Below are 22,003 nucleotides of genomic sequence, written 5' to 3'. Positions count from 1 at the left end.
CGCTCCGAGGGCACTCCACGGAGAGGGCACTCCACAGCTGTGCCGATGCGGACGGGCGCTGGCGGGGCGCGCGGGGAGATTGCTAAGCGTCGGGCGGCGACGCCTCGGGGCGCGATGGGAGCGCGCGGACCCGCGGGCCGCCCGTCCATCGCCGAGCTCGCGCGATCGACGCTGCTCGCGGTGCTCGCGGTGGCGTGCGCGATACCCCCGGGCGCGCTCGCGACGAGCCACGACGACACCGACGGGCCGCAGGCGGTGGCGGTGCACGAGAACGTCAGACTGGTGGAGGGGTGGTCTTTCCGCGAGGTGGACGCGATATGGGGGGACTACTCCCCCGGCGGGCTGTCGGCGTCGTTCGCCGTGTCCACGTGGGCGGAACGGCTCGACCGGACGCTATACGCCAACCTCACGAACGCGGACGCGACGTCGCTCGAGGCGCTCCCGGAATGCGCCGACTCGTCCAAATTTTCCACCCAACACGTAAACCACACGCACGTCCCGAGCTACGTGATCAACACGACGCTGACGTGCCGTCCCAAGCCGTTCGGCGTTGGCGTGACCGCGGGGTACGCCGTGGAGACCAGGTACGACGCCCCGAGCATCGACGTCGTCGTGAAGGTGAACAACGTCAACGCCACGGTTCGCATGAGGTCGAGCGACCCGAGGCTCGGGTACCCGGCGACGGCGTTCCTGAACGAGGACGAGACGGACGGATGGATCGACGCCGCCAACACCAGCGGCACGGGGGACGATCGCGACGCGTCTGGCGTGGCGCTGGTCATGGACGCTCGAAATCCCACGCTGGTGGAGATTGACGTCTCCGGCGACGGCGGGACGCGAGCGACGTATTGGCTGCTGGTGACAAAAAACTCGTCGCAATTCTCGTGCCCGGGACGAAACGCCAATCCCGCGCTCGTCGACGGCGTGGACACGACGTGTCTGGGTAAGGAATCGACGGTGGAGAGCGTGCCGGCGGTGGTTCAGATTCATCAGACGACGACGCTGCTCGTGCGGGGGAAGGACCGGGCCGGTAAGATCAACGCGGAGGGCGGCGAGGCGGATGGGATCGAGGTGAAGATTCAGCACTACTGGGAGACGACCGACTTGCACCTCAACCTGGTCACCAACTACGGCATGGAGACGTACGGCACCGCGGAGGACCTCGGCAACGGCAACTACGCCATAGCGTTCTCCCCCGGCAAATCCGGATTGTTCTTCTTCACGGTTTCGTTCTGGGGCGTGCAGCACACCGTCGAGAGGTTCAGGGTCGAGCCGAAGAAGGCGCTGGTCGTGGACTACGAAGTCACGTCGCCGGCGCTCGACAGGGTCGTCGATGACCCGAAATTGGGCGCGGCGACCGTGGAGGAGATCGTCGACTTCACCGTTCGTTCCTCGGATGGATTGGACCACGCCTTTGACGACGACGCCGCGATCACCGCGACGATTCAATACTTTGGCGTCGGCCCGGAGAGCGGGGGCAAGACCCGAGCGGACTGGCTGGCGGATGAGGGGTGGCGCGATCAGCACGGCTTCTACCACGAACCAAGTCCAACGCCTCTGGTGATCTCGCGGGACGACCGAATCGGCGAGCGGTACTTCAAGTTTGCGAAGACCCAGGCTGGTCAGTACGAGATTCACGTCAAGCTCGGAGCCGCGCCCCTGGGCGATAGCCCGTACACGATTCACGTCAAGGGCGGTCCCGCCGTGAATTACGTTCGGGCGAATGCGTCGTCGCGAGTCGGTCTCACGACCATCGTGTACGAGGGCGAGACGGCAGATAGGCCGAGCAACTCGACCGATCAGTTGTTACCTTCAAGTTACAAGCAGGGCGAAACCGACACTTACGAAGCCGGGACGAAGGTGCAGATCGACGTCGATCTGAGGGATAAGTTCGGCAACGTCGCGACGATCGACACCGCGCACCGCGAGCTGCTGGTTAAGTTCCAGGATAAGAACGGCAACGGCGGCGGCGGCGGCGATTTCATCATCGCCGAGGTCTCGCGCAATTTCGAGGGGACGGCTGCCGGCTTTGGCTACAAAGCGTACGCCACCCTGACCCGCGCGACTGAGTACGCCGTCACGGCGCAGATCGGCGGCGCGCAGCTGTGCGTCTCCAACAGCACCTGCAACGCGACGACGTGCGGCGACGACCCGATTAATTTCACGGCGATTGACGTGTGCATTCACGACGCCAACGTCACGGTGGCGAAAGCGTCCGCGGAAAAGTCTCTGTTGCTCGGCAGCGGCGCGGTTAAGGACGGTCGAATCGTCGCCGACACCGAGGTGAGCCTCGCGGTGGTCCCGCTGGACGCGTACGGCAACGTCATCACGAAGGACTCGAGCGCGTACGAGTTCAACGTCACGAGAGATTCCGACAACCACGCGGAGGAGAGCAAGAAACCCATGACTTACGACGCCGCCGCCAACGACGGCACGCACACGGGCACGTACAAGCTCACCAAGTCGGGCGTCTACACAGTGGGCGTGACGCAGACGGCTCCGGACGGCGACATGTTCCACACCGTGGGCGGCGCCGACGGCGAATTCAAAGTCACCATCGTAGCCGGCGATCCGAAACTGGACAACACCCAAATCGCCGTCGCCGCCTCCTCCTTCGCCGCGGGCGAGGACGGCTCCGTCGACATCACCCTCAGGGACGCCAACGATAACGACGTCGAGGAGGATCGAACGCACGACCTCGTGGTCAAGATGATACCCTCGTCTACATCGTCAACGTCGCGTACCTTCGCCAGCACCGACGACTCGTCCGCGTCTGGCACCGGCGGCGCGGTTCGAATCGCGTGGAACCGCACGTCGCTCAAGCACGTCGTCAGCTTCAACATCCCCGCCGCGGAGACGTACGTCGTCGCCGCGTACCTCGGCGGCGAACGCGTCGGCGGAACGAGCGCCTCGAACGCGCGGTTCACCGTCACCGCCGGAGCTCCGGACGCGAGCGCCACGAGCGTCGTCGGCGCCGGGTTGCAGACGGCGACGGCGGGAACGCCGGCTTCGTTTCACGTCGTCGCCGCCGATCGATACGGCAACGCGCGAACGTCGGCGCACGCGACGATCACCCCCGCCGTGCACGTGTCGGTGACGGTACCCGGGAGTACGTTCGGGGCGTGCGGCGCCGTGGACGTCGTCCAGTCGCCGACGGTGGTTTGGAACTCGGCGCGAATGCGGTACGACGTGTCGTACACGCCGACGGTTTCCGGAACGTCTTCTGTTCGCGTGACGATGGGCGGGATGGACGTGACCGACTCGCCGTTCGCGGGCGCGGTGTCGCCGGGGGCGGCGGACGCGGCGAAGAGCCTCGTGTACGGCGCCGGGGTGCGCGGCGCCGTCGTTAACGGCGCCGGTCGGGTCACCGTTCGCGCGAGGGACGCAAACGGAAACTACGCCGTCTCCGGCGGTGATCCGTTTCGAGCGTACGTCGTGGACGCGTCCACCGGCACCGGATACGCGGACGTCACGATGACGGATAACGGCGACGGGACGTACTCGGCGCGGTGGACGCCCGCGAGCACCGGGACGGAGTACGAGCTCAACGTCCTGCTCAGGGGTACCCCGGTGGCGAGTAGTCCGTATCGGGGGTTAAAAGCGGTGTCCGCGGCGGGCGCGGCGACGCCGGCGATGTTCGAGGCTGCGGGCGACGGCCTCGAGCGCGCGGTCGCGGGCGAGCGCGCGACGTTCACGATCGAGGCGGCCGACGCCGACGGCGTCGGCCTGGCGGTTGGCGGATCGGATCTCACCGTGACGCTGACGTGGACCCCGGTAACCGGCGGGGCTTCGCAGACGAAGACTCTGGCGAAGAAAAACGCAGGCGACGCCGGCGCCGACGACACCGACGTCGTCCTCGACAACGGCGACGGGACGTACGCGGTGACGTACACGGTGACGGCGGCGGTGGACCACGCGTTGGACGTTCGCGAGGGCGTTGGATCTAACGCCATCGGTGGTGCCTGGCCAAAGACGGTCACCGTCGTCGCGGGCGCGACCGACGCGTCGCGCTCGAGCGTCGATCAGTCGACGATTCCCTCGACGGCGTCAGCGGGCGACGAGCTCGTGCTGCGCGTGCACGCGGCGGACGCGAACGGCAACGCGAAGTGTCACGACGAAACCGGCGACGGCCACGACGCCTTTGTCCCCGCGTTCACGCTCGACGGAGTGCCCGTATCCAACCCCGACGACGTCGTCTCCACCCCGCCGACGCGGAACAAGACTGGCGGGTACTACGACTTTACGGTTACGCCCAAAGCGGCGGGAACTTACGTATTCTCCGCCTCGCTGAACGGCGTGAACGTGTCCGGGACGTCGACCGTGACCGTCACGGAGGGTACCCTGGACGCGTCGTCGTCCACCGTGGACGGCGCGGGGCTCTTCGGCGGTCTCTCGGGGGTGAAGCACTTCGTCCGAGTAGTCGCTCGGGACGCGCACGGTAACCCGATTACGAACGAGACGACTACGCTCGCCGACGGCGACTGCTCGGCGACGCTCACCGCGACGGCTGCGGCTGCGGCGTCTCCGAACGTGACCGCGACGTGCAATTTGACCGACGCGTCCACTGGTACCTTCAACGTCACCCTGTTGTCTTACACCGCGGGTAGTTACAAGCTGGACGTCGAGCTCAAGGGGGTCGCCGCTGGTGACTCGCCGTACACCAAGGTTTCCTTCGCCGCCGGAGGACCGGTGGCGAAGGAATCGACCGTGGAGGACGTCGCGGCGAACGGCGCGGATCTCACCGCGGTGGCGGGGAAAGAGACGACGTTCACGCTCACCGCGCGGGACGAGTTTGGGAGCGCGCGGACCGTCGGCGGGGAGGTGGTGTCGGCGACGTTGGACCGGGATCCGCCCGTGTTCGCCGCGGTGCGGGATAACAAAAACGGAACCTACTCCTTGACGTTCGTGCCGCCCGTCACTGGAACGAACCAGAGTTTCTCGGTGATGATCGGCACCTCGCACGTCAAGAACTCGCCGTTCAACCTGACGGCGACGCACGCGAACACGTCCGCGGCGCTCACGTACGCCGTCAAAAACGCCGCGTCCGGGCGCTGTCCGGATGAAAAAGCCGAAACGGGCAGCTACGCGGCGTGCGGAGTCGCGAACGCCATCTGCGGCGTCGCCGGCGCGGACAACGTCTTCATCATCAAACCGATGAACGAGCACGGCGTTCCGCAAGACTTTGAATCCGTCACCGACGCGTTCGACGTCGTCATCTCCCCTTCGGGTAATTCCTTCGGTAATGTTTCGGACGGATCTTTCCCGGGTGAAGCCGTCGCGACGAAGACGACTTGCGGGTACGAGGTGAAGTGGCGCGCCGATCGCGTCAGGTACAAGATCGACGGAACCGTCGCTCCGTACGAGTTGAACGTGACCCTGGGCGGGGCTCACGTGCAGGGTTCGCCGTTCAAGCTGGTCGCGGCGCCGGCGAGAGCGGCGGCGAAGGGCACGATTGTTTTCCACACAAACTCGGGGGTGATGGGCTACGATTCGAGCCGCATGCGCGATAACACCTTCGTCGCCGGCGAGGCTCAGAAGCTGGTGGTTCAGACGAGGGACATCTACAGGAACGACGCCAAGTACGACCCTTACGCCGCCCCGCAGGTCACGGTCACCGCGCGATTGAACGCCACCCGGGGGCACATCGATCAGAACCGCGGAGAGGAGATCTCCGTGCGGGTGACCAACATGCTCAACGGACTCTACCGCCTGTCCTTCACCCCGATCAAAGCCGGACCGTACGAGCTGTGGGTCACGGTGAACGGGGAGGTCGTGGGCGAAGACAAGGTGCCGCTGCCCGTCGTTGTCCAGCCGGCGGCGCTGTCGCCGCGCCACTTCGCGGTGTGGGGCCCGGGCATCACCGAGCCCGCGATTGTCTCCCAGCCGAACTACTTCAGGGTGCAGGTTCGCGACAGGTTCGGCAACAACATCGTGCACGACGGGTCGCTGCTCGTGCCAGTCCGCCGAGGTTGCCAGCCGTATTACCAGCACTACTACGAGATTGAGGACTGCAAGGGGTACGAAATCGGCGTGAAACTGGACGTGAGGGTGGGTGAGATTTTCGACGCCACGTCTGCCATCGTGGCTGCCGAGGAGACCACCGTCGAGTTCATTCCCGACGGCCCGGACCTCTCCGGCCACGGCACCCTGGCTGGTTCCAGTTCCATCCTCAACGCCACCAACAACCACACGAACGGCACCTACCTGGTCAACTACACGGTCGGTAAGATCGGGTTCATCCTGGCAACCGTCGACGTGGAGCGCGTCGTCGAGAGCAAGTACCCCAACGACGGCCGCACGCTCTGGCACAGCGAATACTACAACGTGACGGACTCCCCGCACCCCGCTCGCGCCGTGCGAGGTTTTATGGTATCCGGCTCCATGTCGGGCTTTGGCACCGAAGACGGAGCCGCCGCGAGGGTGGAACTTCCCGTGATCATCACCCCGAGGGACAGCCGCGGTAATCACGCGGCGTTGCGCCCGGGCGACGCTTCGAGGTATTCGCTGAGCGTCTCCCCAACGCACCGCGCGGAGGTCACGACGCAGCCCGCGCCCGACGGCGTCGGCAACTTGGTCGCCAGCTGGACCGGTAAGTCCCCGGGCGACGTCACCGTCAGCGTCAAACTCGACGGCGTCGACGTTCCCGGATCGCCCAAGACGGTGAACATCCTGGTCAATCCGCTGTACATGAACATCAACCCGCTGCTGTCGAGAGCCTCCGGGCCGGCGCTGACGGGATCCTACGCCGGTCAGAAGACGGGGTACACTATCGAGTTGGTCACGGACTCGGGCGCGGGGTTCCCGGCGAGCGCCGACTACGAGTGGAACGGCGTGGACCCGTGCGTCGTGGGATCCGCCGCGCGCGGGTTCGTGCAGGTCAAGCTGGATAAAGAGCCGCTCGGCGCCGGTCCCGCCGGCGACGCCTCCATCCTCGACAACTGCAACGGGAGCTACAGCGTGAGCCTGACGCAGACCAAGGCTGGCACGCGGCTGTTCCAGACCTTGATCGGCCCGGAGGAGGACAACCCCAACTTCAAGGCTGGCGTGCCCCGAGGGATCGGGCCGGTGGTGTCCGCATCCGGCGTGGTGGACGCGGGCTTGGTCGACGTCGTGGTCTACTCCGGTCCCACCGCCACGGCGGTTGTCGAATGGCTCGGTCACGCCAAGGCGGGCAACGGATACGTCGGCGACAAGATCGAGGTCATGATCTACCCCGAGGACGCTTACGGCAACAGGATCGACTACCACGTCTTCCCGCGGGACGGACTCGGCGTCGCCGTGGACGTCAACGCCGTGGGGACCGACGCGTTCACGCTGACCCGGCTGACGGACACGTCCCGCCCCGGCCCCGCCACCTACCACTTCTACGGCGAGTACGTGCCCACCGAGGCTGGCAAGTACACGTTCACGGTGCACTTCAACGCGCAGGACGGAACGTACGAGACGGTTGGGAAGCCGCAGACGATGGACATAGCCGCGTCCACCGCCAGCGTGGAAACCTCGGTGGTGTCCGGCGACGGCGTGGCCAAGGCCAAGACCGGGGTGCTGTCGTGGTTTCGGGTGGAGCTCTTCGACCGCGGCGGGAACGCCGCGGGCCGCGGCGAGTACATCGCGCCGCAGGACAAGCCCTCCCTCCCGCAGCATCCGCGTCCGGGCGAGGTACCCACCATCGTCGAGGCGAGGCTCGTTCCTTTCGGGAAGGAATACGCGCAGGGAAGAGTCGCGAGCGTTCACTACGACGAGGAACACGACGTGTACATCGGCAGTTATAACGCCACCGAGTCCGGCCGAAGCTCCCTCGTGGTCCTGCTTTACGGCCAGCAGATCAAGATGGGGACGGATTACCTCGGCACGGACGTCACCGTCGGCGACGCCTCGACCGGCGCGTGCACCGCCACCGGCGAATCCATCGGCGTCGGCAAGGTTCCCGTCGTCGCGGGGTCGCAAACGGCCGTGACTGTTCACGCGCGAGACGTTTTCGGTAACGCCTTAACCTCCGGCGGGTCCGTCTTTGATCTACTCGCCAGGCCCGTCAACAAGACGGGCGATGGCGACGCCGACGACCCGACGCAGTGGACCGTGGACGACGCCTCCCCGGTGTACATCTCGCCTCCCGAGCTGCAGGATCGCGGTGACGGGACGTATTTATCCGAGTTTGTCCCGACCGTCGCCGGAACGTACCTGGCGTTCGTGACGCGCGGCGGTTCCGCGATCAAAGGGTCGCCGTTCCTGTTCACCGTGGTGCCGGGGACGATCAGCGCGGCGCACTGCACGCTCGAATGCGTCGTCGGCGAGGAGTCTGACTGCCCGCTCCCTGGGAATAACGCGGCGATTGTCGGCGGCGAGGCTAAGTTTCACATCGTCGCGAGGGACGCGCACGGAAACGTCAACAAGCGCCCGGCGGACACCCGCCCGATCGACGGCGACACCTTCTACTACCGCGCGATGGGCGCGGGGAATTACGCCAAGTGGCAGGTCGCGCCCGAGGATGGAACCGCGACGGGTCGGTACCTCGCCACTGTTCAAACAACGACGGCGGGAAAAATGGAGATTCGCGTCACCCTCGGAGACGAGCTCGTGAAGGACGTCGTGACGTCCATCGCGCCCGGACCGGTCTCGCCCGCGCACTGCGAGGCCACCTCGGACTCCTTCCCGAACGCCACCGCGGGCGTGACGCACGCGGTGACCATCGTCACCAGGGATAAGTACGATAACCGGCTCATCGATTCCCTCGGGTCGATTCCAGAGATTTACGCCGACGCCGTGCACGTCTCGACCTTCAACGGAAGCGTCGCGCTCGTTCCCGTCACGGACGCGTCGGACGGCACGTACAACGCGGAGTTTAACCTGACGCAGGTCGGCGGGTGGAAGATCGACGCCAGGTTTGTCGGCGGCGAGGACGGCGCTTTCGTGCGCACGAATTTTTCAGTCGTGGCGGGGGAGCTTGACCTCTCCAAGACGAGCGTCAACGGCGTCCTGACACCCTACCCGGGTCCTTACACCGCCAGCTCGACGACACAATCGCAGTTCTCGATGACGTTCTACGACGCCGCCGGGAATAAGCGAAAGGACTCGACCGACTTGACGGATGGGACTCTCGAACTGGTGCTGACGGATGGCTACAACGCGGAACACGCGGTGCCGCACGACACCCCCGTGTTCGACGACGAGACCGGCGCGTTCACCGTCAACTTCACGTGCGCCAAGGCTGGCCGGCTCGCGATCACGTTCGTCACGAGCCGCGGCGAGCCCCTCCTCGACGCGGACACCGGCTCGCCGTGGGAGGCCATCGTCAATCCCGGGCTTCCCGATTTGTCCCAGACGCTGGTGTACGGCGCGGGCGTCGAGGTGGCGGCGTGGTCGCAGAAAAACATCGTCAACGTGCGCCCCGCCGACGCGCAGGGTAACCCGTACGCGACGACACCCCCCGGCGGCGACGTGGCGTACGCGTGCGTCTTCACCGCGCTCGGCGGTTCCGTCCCGTCCAATTTCGCCGTGACGCAATCCACCGTGTACGTAGGCGACGGCGTGCACACCGTGTATTACGAGCCCCCCGCGCACACCCAGCCGTACTACGTCAAGGTGACGGTCACCGCGGACGGCGCGCAGGTGGATTCGGCGGGCAAAGTCGTGCTCGTCTCCGCGCCCGCGGCGGCGTTGAGCGCGTTTACGTCCGTCGCGCTGAACCGGTACCTCGAGCCGCTCGAGTCAAACGTCGCCAACGAACTCGGGTTTCGCGCGGGGCAAACGTCGCGATTGCTGCTGGAGGCGAGAGACGAAAACGGCGCCCCGCGTGCCCCGCCCGCCGCCAATTACTTTCGCGCCATCGTCTTTCCCAGCGCCGGGGTCACGACGTCGAATATGACGTTCACGGCGCAAGGCCGTGTGGCGTTTGAATTTGTCGCGACGTTCGCCGGCGAGTACAGCGTCCTGGTGGAGTACTCGCCCACCGGAACCAGCGGGACGTACTCGCCGCTGGGGGGTAACTGGCCGTCCGTCGGGGACGTCGACGCCGGGTACGTGCGCGTTCTCGTGCGATCGGCGAACGCGAACGCGTCCAAAGTGAACGTGACCAAGTCTATCCACGCGGGTTCAACGGAGGGTTCCGTCGCGGCCGGGACCACCGCCACCGTGCGGCTGGCGAGCGTGGATGCGCACGGCAACCGCGTGACCCACACCGGCGCGATCGGCGCCGAGGCGTACGCGGGTCGGCTGCGGCCGGTGAGTTCCGACGCCGACAACGTCAACTCGGTCATTCGCGAGGTGGCCGGGGCGACGGTGGACAACGAGGACGGCACCTATGACTTGAACTTTGTTCCCACCGTCGCGGGTACCTACGAGCTCGTGGCGACGCTGGGGGGCGTCGAGATCGCCGCGACGGACGGTGTCGTCGTCAAGGTTCGTCACGCGGAGGTTTTCGCGCTGGCCACCACGTTCAACCCGACGCTGGACGTTTGCAAGTACATGGGCGTGGGCGGCGAGATTTTCGAGTTTATCGTCGAAGCCAGGGACGCGTTCGGCAACCTTCACGACGACGGCGACGAGAGGTTCACGCTGAGCGTCACCGCCCAACCCGCCGACGCCGTCACCATCAAGTCCCCCGCCGTCGTCGCCAACCCCAACGGGACGTACACCGCGACGTTCACCCCGTACACCTCGGGCGATTACTCGTTGAAGGTTACCCACGAGGGCTCGGGTTTGACGCTGCTGAACGATTTTAAAATCGCGGTGGCTTCGGGCAAGGCGGATAAGGACAGGGTGACGCTCGGTGGCGCGGGGGGCTTCCACGGCGGCAAAGCCGGCGTCGCGCAGTCGTTCACCGTGTACGTCCGCGACGCCTACGACAACCCGGTGGCGTCCAATCCCGCCGACGGGATCGCGATGCCCGTCTATTCGGATGAGTCCCTCGCGACGAAGATCACGGAGTGCGAACTGACAGAAACCCCGGGCGAGGTCGGTCAGCTCACCGCGACGTACACCATCACCGACACGGGGACGTACTGGATCGGCGCGACGCTGCGCGGCGCGCTCATCGCTGCGGCGCCGTTCAAGCTTGAGATTGCCCCCGCCGAGGCGCCCGAGATCACCTCGGCGACTGTCTCCTCGTCGCTGATGCGGATAGACGCGGCGTTTGACGTCGCGACCGACCGCGGCGCCGGCGCGAACGTCGCGAACGACGTCGGGTGCGCGCGGTACCTCGCCGCCGACTCCGTCGTCGACGTCGGCTCCGGCGCCGAGTGCGTGTGGGCGGATGCCAAGACGCTGTCGATTTATTTCGGCGTCAACGCGACGATCCGACCGGGTGATTTCATCTCTTTGGCCCAAAACGTCATCAAGAGCGCCGACGGTAACTCGCACGGCGCGTCCGGGAGCTACGTCGTGAACGCCCCCGCCGTGCCCACGCCGCCCGAGGCGAGGCTCAGCGTCCCGGACAAGATCGGTCCGTGCGACGGCGTCGTCTTGGACGCTTCGCAATCGAGAGGCGGCGGCGGTAGGCCCATGGAGTTTCGTTACTCCGTGGTCGCCACGGCCACCGATGGAAGCGCGGTGGCGGACGCCCTCGGCGCCGCCGTGAGCGCCGCGGCGGCGGCTCGCGGCGGCGTGACGAATCCGGTCATTGTACTCGAGTCTGCGCACCTCGAGCCCGGCGTGAGCTACACGTTCACGGTGAGAGCCACGGATTTTACCGGCGGGACGTCGACGGCTTCCGCGACGGTGACCAAGTCCGTTTACCCCATGCCCATCTCGAAGATCTCGAGCGGGAGGACGTACACCGCGACGCGTTCGCACGCCGTCACCATCGAGGGGGACGTTCAGCTGCCCTCGGTGGCTTGCGACGCCATCGCGGCGACGGAGGTTGGCGACGGCATCGACTACCGCTGGTCCATCGTGGAGGGGCCGATTCTGGTGGAGGAGAACTTCCAGAGCGCACACCACTTCGACGTCCACGCGCGCACGTTGACCACGCGATCGCTGTACATCCCGCCGCGCACGCTGGAACCCAACGCGGTGTACAAGTGGAGACTGAGGAGCTCCCTGCGCGTCAACCCCAGGGCGTTTTTCAGCGATCAGATTGTCACCGTGCGGGTGTCCAGCTCGCCGATCGTCCCGAATCTGCTCACCGGGGACCACCGGACCGTCTTCGCCGACGCGCCTCTCGCGCTGGAGGTGGCGCCGGAGGACCCGGACGACGCCAGGGACACGCAGGGCGCCGCGTTTCCGTTCACGTACGTGTGGTCGTGCAAGCTCCTCACGCCGAGCTCGGGCGCCGGGCCGGATCGGATCGATTCCGAGAGCTGCGACCTGCCGCCGGATAAGACGCCCGGCTCGTACCACCTCAGCGAACCCAGGGTGGTGTTCCCGCCGGGCGCGTTGACGCCCGGGAGGACGTACGAGTTCTCGGTGCGCGTCGCCCGCGAGCCCGTGGCGGGTGGTCGAAAGGTGGACGTGCCCATGCGCGTGACGGTCATCGAGCGACCGAACGCGACCGTTACGACGACCGTTACGACGGCACAAAACACGACGACGGCGCGAAACGGCTCGAACCCCCCCGCGCTTCGCGTCGTCGGGACCCCAACCGGCGTGTGGTCCGCGTCGCGCCGCCTCAACCTCTACGCCTACGTGGACGACTGCCCGGAGCCGGACCCCGCGACCTGCGCCGTCGCCTGGAGCTGCGTCGAGGGCGACCTGAGCGCGACGGGCGCGCTCGCGGCGGCGGCGTTGACGGGCGTGAACGGGTCCGTGCTGAGCATCGACCGCGGTACACTCACCGAGGGGATGTCGTACACGTTTCGAGCGTCGGGCGTCGGGGGGGGCGGGGCGGCGAACCTCACCGCCGACGTAAACGTAAACGTCAACGCGGCGCCCAGGGGCGGTACGCTCGAGGTGGCGCCGATCGCGGACGCGGACGCCGGCCCGTTCGCCGACATCGGGGTCGGTAAGTTCCTCGCGCGCGCCGTGGGCTTCGCCGATGACCCGGACCACTACCCGCTGACGTACGAATTTTTCAAAAAGAAGAACGTGACGGTGGACGTGACGGACGCAAACTCGTCATCCGTTACGGCGCGAGATCCACTCGGCGGGACGCAGACGGCGAACAACATCGTCGTCATCTTAGGCCCGGGGTGGCACGAGATCGAGGTGCGGGTGACGGACAGGCACGGCGCCGCCGCCGTCGCGACCGCTACCGTCACCGTGGCGCCCGCGCCCGTCCCGTCGCCGCCCCCGCCGCCGCCGATGCCGCCGCCGGAGTTTCAGGGACGCAGGAGGCTCCTCGCGGGCGTGGAGGCTGACGCGGGAGATGAGACGTATTACCTCAGCCACCAGCCGCCGTACACGCGCGGGTACAACGCCACCACCGCGGCGAGGTTCTTCGAGTTGATGGTGGCGCCCTCCGTCGCCATCGGCGCGCACTCGCAAATCGTCCAAGCCGCGGATGCGTACGCGAGAACCTTCGCCGTCGAACCATCCGGGGTTTTGCCCGGGGTTTTGCCCGCCGCGGGTATCGATCCCGCCACCTCAAACGCGTGCGGCGACGAGGACCCGGACGCGCTCGACGTCGCGCGCGTGCACGCGCGCGTCGCCGCCGCATTGGCGGCGGCGCGCGACGCCACCCCGCGAACGAACGCCGGGGTGAACCAGCTGTGGTGCGCTTCGGCCATCTTGTCCACCGACCCCAGGCTAGTTCGAGCCGGCGTGGGCCGCGACTTGATGCACGCGCTCGTCGCGGACGCGCGCGAACTCGCGCTGTCGAGCCGGGACAAGTCGCGGGACGGACCCGTCGCGGATCCAGACTCGGGCGTCCTTCGGTGCGCCGTGGAACTCGCCTCGAACCTTCTCGCCGCGCGCGTCGGCGGTTGCGACTTGAGATTTGACGAAATCTCCGAAGCCGCCGCCGCGTCCGCCGTCGACGACGTCGTCTCCGCCATCGGCGTCGCGCTCGTCCCGGGCGCCGTCGCGACGACCGCGGACGCGAGGCACGTGTCCCTCGCGGTCGCCGCCGCGGATCCCTCCACGGGCGTGGGTTTCCCGCTCGTCGCGGCGATCAACTCGCGGGGCAAGTCTTTCGCGAAGGCGTCGCTCGACGCCGACGCGTCAAAGGTTGGACCTTCCGGGTATAACGGCACGAGGGGAAACTCGATCGTCGCGGTGACGCACTACCGCGCCGGCGACGGCATCGCCCCGTCCCTCGCGAAGGAGGTCATCGCCCCGCGGCTCGTGAGCAACTACACGCACGTGACGTTTCAACACGTCGCAAACCTCTCCGAGACGGACACCGCGCGATCCGTCGTGAAGGCGATCACGATCACGCTCGGGTACGACGAGGCGTCGCGATCCAGCGAATTGAACGCGGGCAGGCACCCGGAGGTGAGGATCTACGACCACGCGCTCGCGCTGGCGACGCTAAACGCGAACGCGACGGACTCGCTCGGGAACAAGCTCGCCAAGTACCCGGGATGGACCGATCGAGGCGCTTCGTGGTCGAGCGCGGTTGCGAGAACCGCCGCCGAGGACGAATCGGCCGATTCGACGTACGCCGTCTTCGAGGGCCTCGAGTCCAATAGGCTGATGCTCGGGGTGGTGATGGTGAACACCAACGCGCCGCCGCCGCCGCAGCCGCCGCCGCCGCCGAGCCCGCCGCCGCCGATACCGCCGTCGCCGATGCCGCCCCCCGCGCCGGAACCCGAGCCGGAGGATCACACCGCGTGGATCATCAGCGGCGTCGTCATCGGGGTATGGTGTTTGCTGTCCTACGCGGGGTACTACTATTACGTCAACTACTACAGCAAACGCGATTGGTCCGCGGAGTACAAGGCGTACATCGCGCGCAAGAAACACGCGCAGCGGATGAAGGAGTACTTCAAGAAGGAGAAGGAGGTGAAGGAGAAGATGTCGATGATTGACGCGTTCAAACGGGAGCAGAACCGGCGGAAGGTGTTGAGATGGGCCAAGGTGAATATGGGCGCCTTGAGGGATAGGCTCAGGCGAGGGCCGCCGCGCGTGGCGCCCGCGCCGGGCGGGAGGTTGCCCAGAAGGCCGCCCGCCAAGCTCGCGCTTCCGTACTGATGACGAGCAACCGAACCGCTTGAACAACCAAACTCTAGCAAAGGTAGAAACAGAAAGTTTGATAGGCAAACCTAGAGAAATAGCCACGACCCGGCGTCTTCGTCACTGTCTCGGCGCGTCGGAGCGAAGCGCGCCGCGGCGGTCGCCGGATATCGGCGTCGTCGATAGGGCCGTCTGGCGGTCGGATGACTGCGCGAGGTGCGTGAAACCCGCCTTGTTTGAAGCTCGCCTTCGTCTCGTGTGATTCGGATTTTGGCGGCGGTGCCCAACCCGGGAATCCCCGCCGCGCGCGTTCGACTGCACCAGCATATACCGGTCGGCAGGGACCATCCAATCCCACTTGCCTTCCCGGCCTACAACGGTGCACAGACTCGGCCTCCATTTAATGAGCCTCGGGGAAGGGCGCTCCACCCGACCCGAGTTCGATTCCGGGGGCGACAGTCCATCCCAGGTTTACCCGGCCTTAATCCCGCCCCGCCCCGTCCCGTGCGACCCCGACAAATCCCCGATGTTGGGAAGCCAGTTCCCCGCCGGGGCTCTACCGGTCGCGACAGCACGCTCCGACGACCCGCCGCCGCGCCGACGCCCTCGGCGGTGGCCGACGACGACGGTACGCATCTGATGCGCATCCATCGTCGCGGCTCTCGTTCGACTCGCCGAAGTGGACGGTCGCAGCCTTCGCACTCGTGCGTCGAAGGCGTCGCCCCTGTCGATCCCTAACCAGGTCCAGGACAGACGCCGCCGCGAACGCGAGCGGGAACACGCTCGCTCGAAAACCCTCGCGTCCATTCACTCGGTCCGTCGCCATTCGCTCGCGAGTAACCTCCACCGACTACTCCGCTGACGACTCCGCTGACGACTCCGCTGACAAACACCGCCCTCCGCGCAGGCGCGTCGTCATGGACGCCGCGACGTCGCTCGAGGACCCGATGCGCCGGGTCAAGGAACGTTGGCGCGCGGTGCGGGATGAGCTTCGCGTCGGCTTGATCCCCCGCGACGACGTCGACTTTGCGGTTGACTTTGCGGACCAAACGCCGAATCCAAATCCAAAACAAAAACGTCCACTGCGACTCGTCGCTGGCTTGGACGTGAGCTACAGGCGGGAGTTCATATACGACTCGACGCACCGGGCCGAGACGGCGGTGGCGTGCCTCGCCGTGCTGCGCTTTCCCGAGCTCACGCCGGAGTGGGTCGACTTTGAGGAGTTTACGGTTGACGCTCCGTACGTGCCCGGATTTTTGGCGTTTCGCGAGTGTCCCGCCATGACCACGCTGCTGCGCCGGTGCCCTTCAGGCGCCAAACCCGACGTGGTGCTCGTGGACGGGAACGGCGCGTTGCACCCCGAGGGGTTCGGCTTGGCGTGCCACGTCGGCGTCGAGTGCGGGGTTCCGACGGTTGGCGTCGCGAAAGACCTACACGCGTTTGACGGGTTGGACGCCAAGTCGGCGAGAGCCGCGTGCGATGAGATTGCGGCGAGAGGAGGAGGGGGAGGATCAAAAGGCGTTTCAAAAGGCGTTTCGAAGGCGAATCCCGGCCACGGCGGGTATCCCGCGCTGTGGCCGGACGCGGTGGCGCTGGTGGGCGCCTCCGGGACGACGCACGGCGCGGCTATGTTTGGTCACGAGCACTCGGGGGATGGAGCGGGGTGCCCGATTTACGTCAGCGGCGGTCACAGGGTCTCCCTCGCCACCGCGGTGGCGGTGGCGCGCGCGTGCAGGGCACCAGGGCGCAAGACGCCGGAGCCGATCAGGGTGGCGGACGCGCGGTCTCGCGCGCGCGTGAGGCTCCTTGAGGGAAAGGCGCCTTAGTGTAGTGCGTTGTGCGTCAGTGACCCTCGGCTCGGGTAAATTTTCTCTCGTCTGCATCTGGAACTGGCGAACCGGTCCCACATTTCTCGCGCGTTTCACGAACCGGCGGTTTCGATCAGTGGAGGTGGGCCGAGCAGAACCGAGCCCAAGTCCAAACTGCGGGACAGTCACCGCCACCCGTGAGTCACAGTCACCGTGCTAAGATTCGGCGCCGCCGCCGCGATCATTCTCGCAGGCCGCGCGTTCGTCCGAGTCACGACGAAAAGAATATCGCGCCAAAGGACGTCAGAGAACCCCAGCGCCGCGCCGGCCGTGGTGCGATTGGATAGGGGCCGCGTCGTCGCGAAATGGTGCTCGGGCGGCTCCTCCTCGCCGCGTCGGGCGGCGGCGGCGAGGAGGGCGTGCACGGTGCGTCACCCCGCCGTGGACCCACCGATCTCGCGCGCGAGATCGGGATTAACGAACCCAAACCAAATCCACCCGTGGTTGCCCGAGACTCACCCCGCCGTCCCCGCCCCCCGCTTCCGCAGTCCCGTTCACGTTCGAGGAGCTCGTCGCGTTCTGCGGTATCCTCCTGATATTCTGGATCGTCGGCAAGTGCGTCGAGAGGCTCGGCCTTCCAGCGGTGCGCCTCCCCCCCCGCGCACCGATCTCCACCGTTATGTACGGAGAACATCTCCGCCCGCGCCCCCGTGATCCTCCGCTCCGCGCGCGCCGACCGCAGCTCGAACCGACGGACCCCGACGAACTGAACTGACACACCTGACCCTAAACCCCACACCCACCCAACTCCACCAGTTGGTCGGCGAGATCCTCGCGGGCATCGCGGTGGGACCCCACGGCCTCAACATCGCGCCCAAACCGGACGCGCTCATGATGGTTGGCGAATTCGGCCTGGTGCTCATGGTGCTCGAGGCGGGCGTCGAGGTGGACCTCGCCTCTCTGTCCCTGGTCGGCGCGCGAGGCGTTCAGGTGGCGTTCTTCGGCTCCCTCGTCCCGCTCGCCATCGGCAGCGTCCTCAGCAAGCTCGTCTTCGACATGAGCGCCAAGACGTGCCTCGCGGTGGGCGCGTCCCTGGCTCCCACGTCGATGGGCATCTCCCTGAAGGTTCTGCAGGACGGCGGCGTCCTCGGAACGCCGACGGGCCAGCTCATCATCGCCGCCGCCGTGATGGACGACGTCATCGCGCTCGTGCTCCTGTCCGAGCTCGAGGCGCTGAAGAACCCGACGCCCGTCAACTTCATCGTGCCCATCGTGTCGTCGCTCTGTTTCATCGTGTTCGTCGGGTACCTCGCGACGAGGGTGGTGCCGGACGTGCTGGTCAAGCAGCTGGTGCCCCGCGTGCCCAAGAAACACCTAGAGGGGGTGCTCCTCGGCATGGTGTTCGTCGTGGCGTACGGCATGATGGTCACCACGCACTATGGCAGGAGCTCGCACCTCCTCGGCGCGTTCCTCGGCGGCCTCTGCTTCTGCTCGCTGTCGTCCATGCAGACGGTGTGGCACCAGCAGGTTGAGAAGATCCTCTCGTGGCTCATACGCGTCTTCTTCGCGTGCACCATCGGGTTCGAGGTGCCGATCCGCGACCTGTGGACGGGCCCGGTGCTCGCCAGGGCGGCGGTGTTCATGATTGCGGCGTTCGGTAAGGTGGCGACCGGTCTGTTTGCCAGGCCGCTCACCGCCGTGGAGGCTTCCAAAATAGGATTCGCCATGAGCGCGTGGGGAGAGTTCGCGTTCATCGTCGCGACCGCCTCGCGGGAGGCTGGGACGCTCGGCCACCAGGAGTTCAGCGCTGTGATATTATGCGTGCTGCTGTCCGCGGTGTACGCGCCGCTGTGCGTGAGCCAGGCGATCAAAGCGGAGAAGCGCGGCGCCGGGCTCGGCAAGGATGGCAAACGGTCCCTCGCGCTGGTCAACTCGGGCAAGCGGCAGTGGTGGTGCTGCGGGCCCAAAGTGATGCGCCGGGAGATCTCGTTCACCACAGCCGCGATGCCCGACGGGAACAAGAGGGCCATCTACAGGGTGTACTACGTGTGCGCCATCGAGTGTCCGAGCCGGTGGGGTCTCAACGACGCGGTGCTTCGCGCGGTGTATAACCCGCTGGTGGATCTCGACGTCCTCGACGTGTCCCTGGAATCCAGGGGGAACGACGTGATGGCGTGCGAGCTCTTCCTGAAGGATCCCATGTTACAGGCGCCCCTCGACGCGGAGATCGAGTGCGAGGAGAACGCCGCCGTCAACGCCAAGATCGTCAAGATCAAAGAGGCGCTGGAGAAGCTCGTGCTGCACAGGGCGCCGCCGCGAGACGGGGAGAAGGTGGGCGAGTACGAGGGAGAGGTGCTGCTCGCCCGCTGGGTTCCGGACATCCAGGAGCCGGCGCCGGAGTCGGAGGCGTCCAGCACGGTGGGTGGCGACACGTGGCGCAACGGCGCCGAAAACGGCGGGTTCGACGAGTCCTTCGTGCTCAAACAGGCGCATACTCTGTTGTACGGTCGCGAGGAGGACGTGGACGTCGAACTAGGGGCGGAGCTGGGCCCCGAGCTCGTCAACGGTGCCGCCGAAAACGGCGGCGATTCGGGCGCGAGCTCGGGGCCCAGCTCCGCGGCCGCGTCGCCGAGGCCGAGCGCGACGATCGTTCGGCGCCGACGCCCGCCCGCGAGGCGAGCCATCGACGCCCTCCGCGCGCACAAGAACCGACCGTTTTACCGAACCGCTTCGCTCGCCAATTTACTCAACGCGGGCGAGACGGGTATGCTCCAGGACGACAGGGACGAGGAACTCCACGCGAGGATCGTCGAGGCGAGGATGGAGACGGGCGAGGCGAGGGCGATGGCGTCGGCGAGGTCGGGCGGCCACGGCATGGGCGCGGTCAAGCGAACGACGTCTGTGCAGCAGCACGCCGCCGCCGCCGCCGCCGACGCCGCCGGTCGGCGCGTCAGCGCCGGCGAGTGGTCGCTGCTGGAGCGCATCAACGAGGACCATCACCCCGAACGCGATCGCCACGTCGTGCTCCGCCGGTCCATCGACGGCGATGACGGCTCGCTGATACTCGGAAGCGAGGGGTACCCGTCGGCGAACACGACCATGACGGCGGACGTCGCGAGAGGTCTCGCCGCCGAGATTGCGCTTCAGGACGTGATGCTCTCGTCGCAGACGCTCTCCGGCGCGGGGGGCCGCGCGCTGGCCACCGAGCTCCGTCACGCCATCGCGGCGCGATCGCCGCCTCGATCGCCCGAACGCAGGGTGTCCATGGGCGACCGACACATTCGTTTCAACGCCGACGTGTCCCCGTCGCGGAGAGAAGGCGGCGGAGGGGCGCACAGCGACGGGAGCGACGGGATCGGTTCGCCGGTGACAAGCCTCACGGGCGCGCACGCTCGCCAGCTGGCGGCGCAGCTGAAGGAGCAGCTGCGGGCGGCGGAGGCGATGGACCCGGCGGAGAGGTCGGCGGCGTTGGCGAGGAGCGCGTCGTCGCCGCCGAGGAGCCCGCCGAGGCGGAGGTGAGAGGAGAGGAGAGGCCGCCGGCCGCCCCCCGTAAATGAAATGTTTCATCGGAATCCCGCTTTGCTGTGTTGTTGTTGTTTCTCTCGCGTCTCGGCGGTCACACGGATGAGCGCGAGCCCGGCGGCGGCGCTGGGTGTCCACCGCCCCGATCTAAAGCGCGTCGCGAACCATCGCGTTCGTCGACGTGGAGCCATGGCGCCCATCGAAGCCGCGTTCCGCGTCGCGTCCACGGACGCGGCCTACACCCAGGCCGAGGCTCCGATCGACCTTGACGCCCTCAACTTGTTCCTCAGGGACTCGAGGGCCATCGCGATGGACCCGAACGGTGCGCCCGTCACGCTCGTGATGGGCAACGAGGCGGCGGACCTCGACTCCATCGTCAGTGCCATCACGTACGCACTGCACGTGACGAGACGTTCGTGCATCGACTACGAGTGGATGGACCGGGATCCCCCAGATCCCGTCACCGGCGATTTCGACGGGTGGAACAACGAGAAGGAATCGCAGTGCGAGCTGCGATTCGCGGTGCCGTACGTGGCGTGCGCGCGCGAAGACCTGCCCCTGCGAGGCGACGCCGCGTGGCTCCTGGACGACATCGGCGTGGACGTGGACTCCATCGTTTTCGCCGACGATCTCGACCCGATGGCGCTCGACGCGAGCGGGCGCCTGCGCGACGTCGTCCTCGTCGACCACAACGTGCCCCAAGCCAAGCACCGCGAGTTGCTGAGCAAAACCACGCGGGTCATCGATCACCACGTAGACGAGGAGCTCTACCCGCTGGAGTGCGACGTCATGATCGGTCCGGTGGGATCGTGCGCCACGCTCATCGCGGAGCAGGCGAGCGAGGAGGCGGAGATCGGTTTGGACGGCATGCTCGGCCACGGGTACACGGGTAACGCGCGAGGACTGTGGGCGGGACCCCTCGCGAAGATGATCGCCGCCGCCATCCTCGCGGACACGCAGAACCTCGACGTGAACAACGAGCGAACGCGGATGGAGGACTACGTGTGGTGCCACAGGCTCGCAGCCTTTGCCGGGTACGAGGATGTCGAAGCGATGACGTCGCTGTACGAGACGTTGAAGCGGCGACGTTTCGATCAGAGCGGGCTGTCGCCCAGGGACTTGCTTCGCAGGGATTACAAGCAGTGGACGCTGGGCGACGACGTTAACGTCGGCATCGCGTCGTTCGGCGTCGCGCTGAACGCGATGGGAGACGCCGGAGACGTCAAGGCGACGTGCGATGCGTTCATGAGGGATCGTGGCGTGCGCGTGTTGGTGCTCATGTCGGCGTTCGAGGGTGAGGACGGATCGTTTGAGCGGCAACTCGGCTTTACCTCGTTGGACGACGAAGGCGCGCGTCTGTGCGAGAAGATGGCGATCGCGATTGGCGACGGGCTCGGGGGTTTGCGAACGATCGAAGGGGCCGGTGGAGCGTTCGGGGCGATGGCGTTCCATCAAGGGGACGCGAAGGCGTCGAGGAAGAAGGTTCAGCCGCTCGTTGCGGAGTTTCTCGAGGCGGAGAAGGCGGCGGCTGACGGCGTCGGCTGAAAACTTTGGTGCAAGTCATCTCGCGTTCCACTGGCATTTGTCGAAGTGTTTTTTCACGCGCCGCCCACTTTATCCGCGCG

The 22,003-nt window shown here is 66.7% G+C and overlaps 4 protein-coding genes across 4 annotated transcripts; all 4 read left to right on the top strand.

Annotated features, from left to right (window-relative positions):
- Nucleotides 1-114: 114 nt before the first annotated feature.
- On the top strand, nt 115-15,066 carry FLM (filamin like protein; the record flags this gene model as incomplete). The annotated part of the gene is made up of 2 exons (XM_002506116.1): nt 115-7,857; nt 10,342-15,066. The coding sequence occupies 2 exons, from the start codon at nt 115-117 to the stop codon at nt 15,064-15,066; spliced, it is 12,468 nt and encodes a 4,155-aa protein (XP_002506162.1).
- An 899-nt stretch (nt 15,067-15,965) lies between these two features.
- Nucleotides 15,966-16,874, top strand: MICPUN_64056 (predicted protein; the record flags this gene model as incomplete). Its single annotated transcript, XM_002506115.1, has 1 exon — nt 15,966-16,874. One exon carries the CDS (start codon nt 15,966-15,968, stop codon nt 16,872-16,874), a length of 909 nt encoding a protein of 302 aa, XP_002506161.1.
- Nucleotides 16,875-17,221: 347 nt separating this feature from the next.
- On the top strand, nt 17,222-20,375 carry MICPUN_64055 (monovalent Cation:Proton antiporter-2 family; the record flags this gene model as incomplete). The annotated part of the gene is made up of 3 exons (XM_002506114.1): nt 17,222-17,282; nt 17,405-17,499; nt 17,673-20,375. The coding sequence occupies 3 exons, from the start codon at nt 17,222-17,224 to the stop codon at nt 20,373-20,375; spliced, it is 2,859 nt and encodes a 952-aa protein (XP_002506160.1).
- Nucleotides 20,376-20,567: 192 nt separating this feature from the next.
- On the top strand, nt 20,568-21,923 carry MICPUN_64054 (predicted protein; the record flags this gene model as incomplete). Its single annotated transcript, XM_002506113.1, has 1 exon — nt 20,568-21,923. One exon carries the CDS (start codon nt 20,568-20,570, stop codon nt 21,921-21,923), a length of 1,356 nt encoding a protein of 451 aa, XP_002506159.1.
- Between the last annotated feature and the right edge of the window lie 80 nt (nt 21,924-22,003).

Source organism: Micromonas commoda, chromosome 14, assembly GCF_000090985.2.
Source record: "Micromonas commoda chromosome 14, complete sequence".
Taxonomy (NCBI): domain Eukaryota; kingdom Viridiplantae; phylum Chlorophyta; class Mamiellophyceae; order Mamiellales; family Mamiellaceae; genus Micromonas; species Micromonas commoda.
This window is presented reverse-complemented; position numbering and strand designations above follow the sequence as displayed.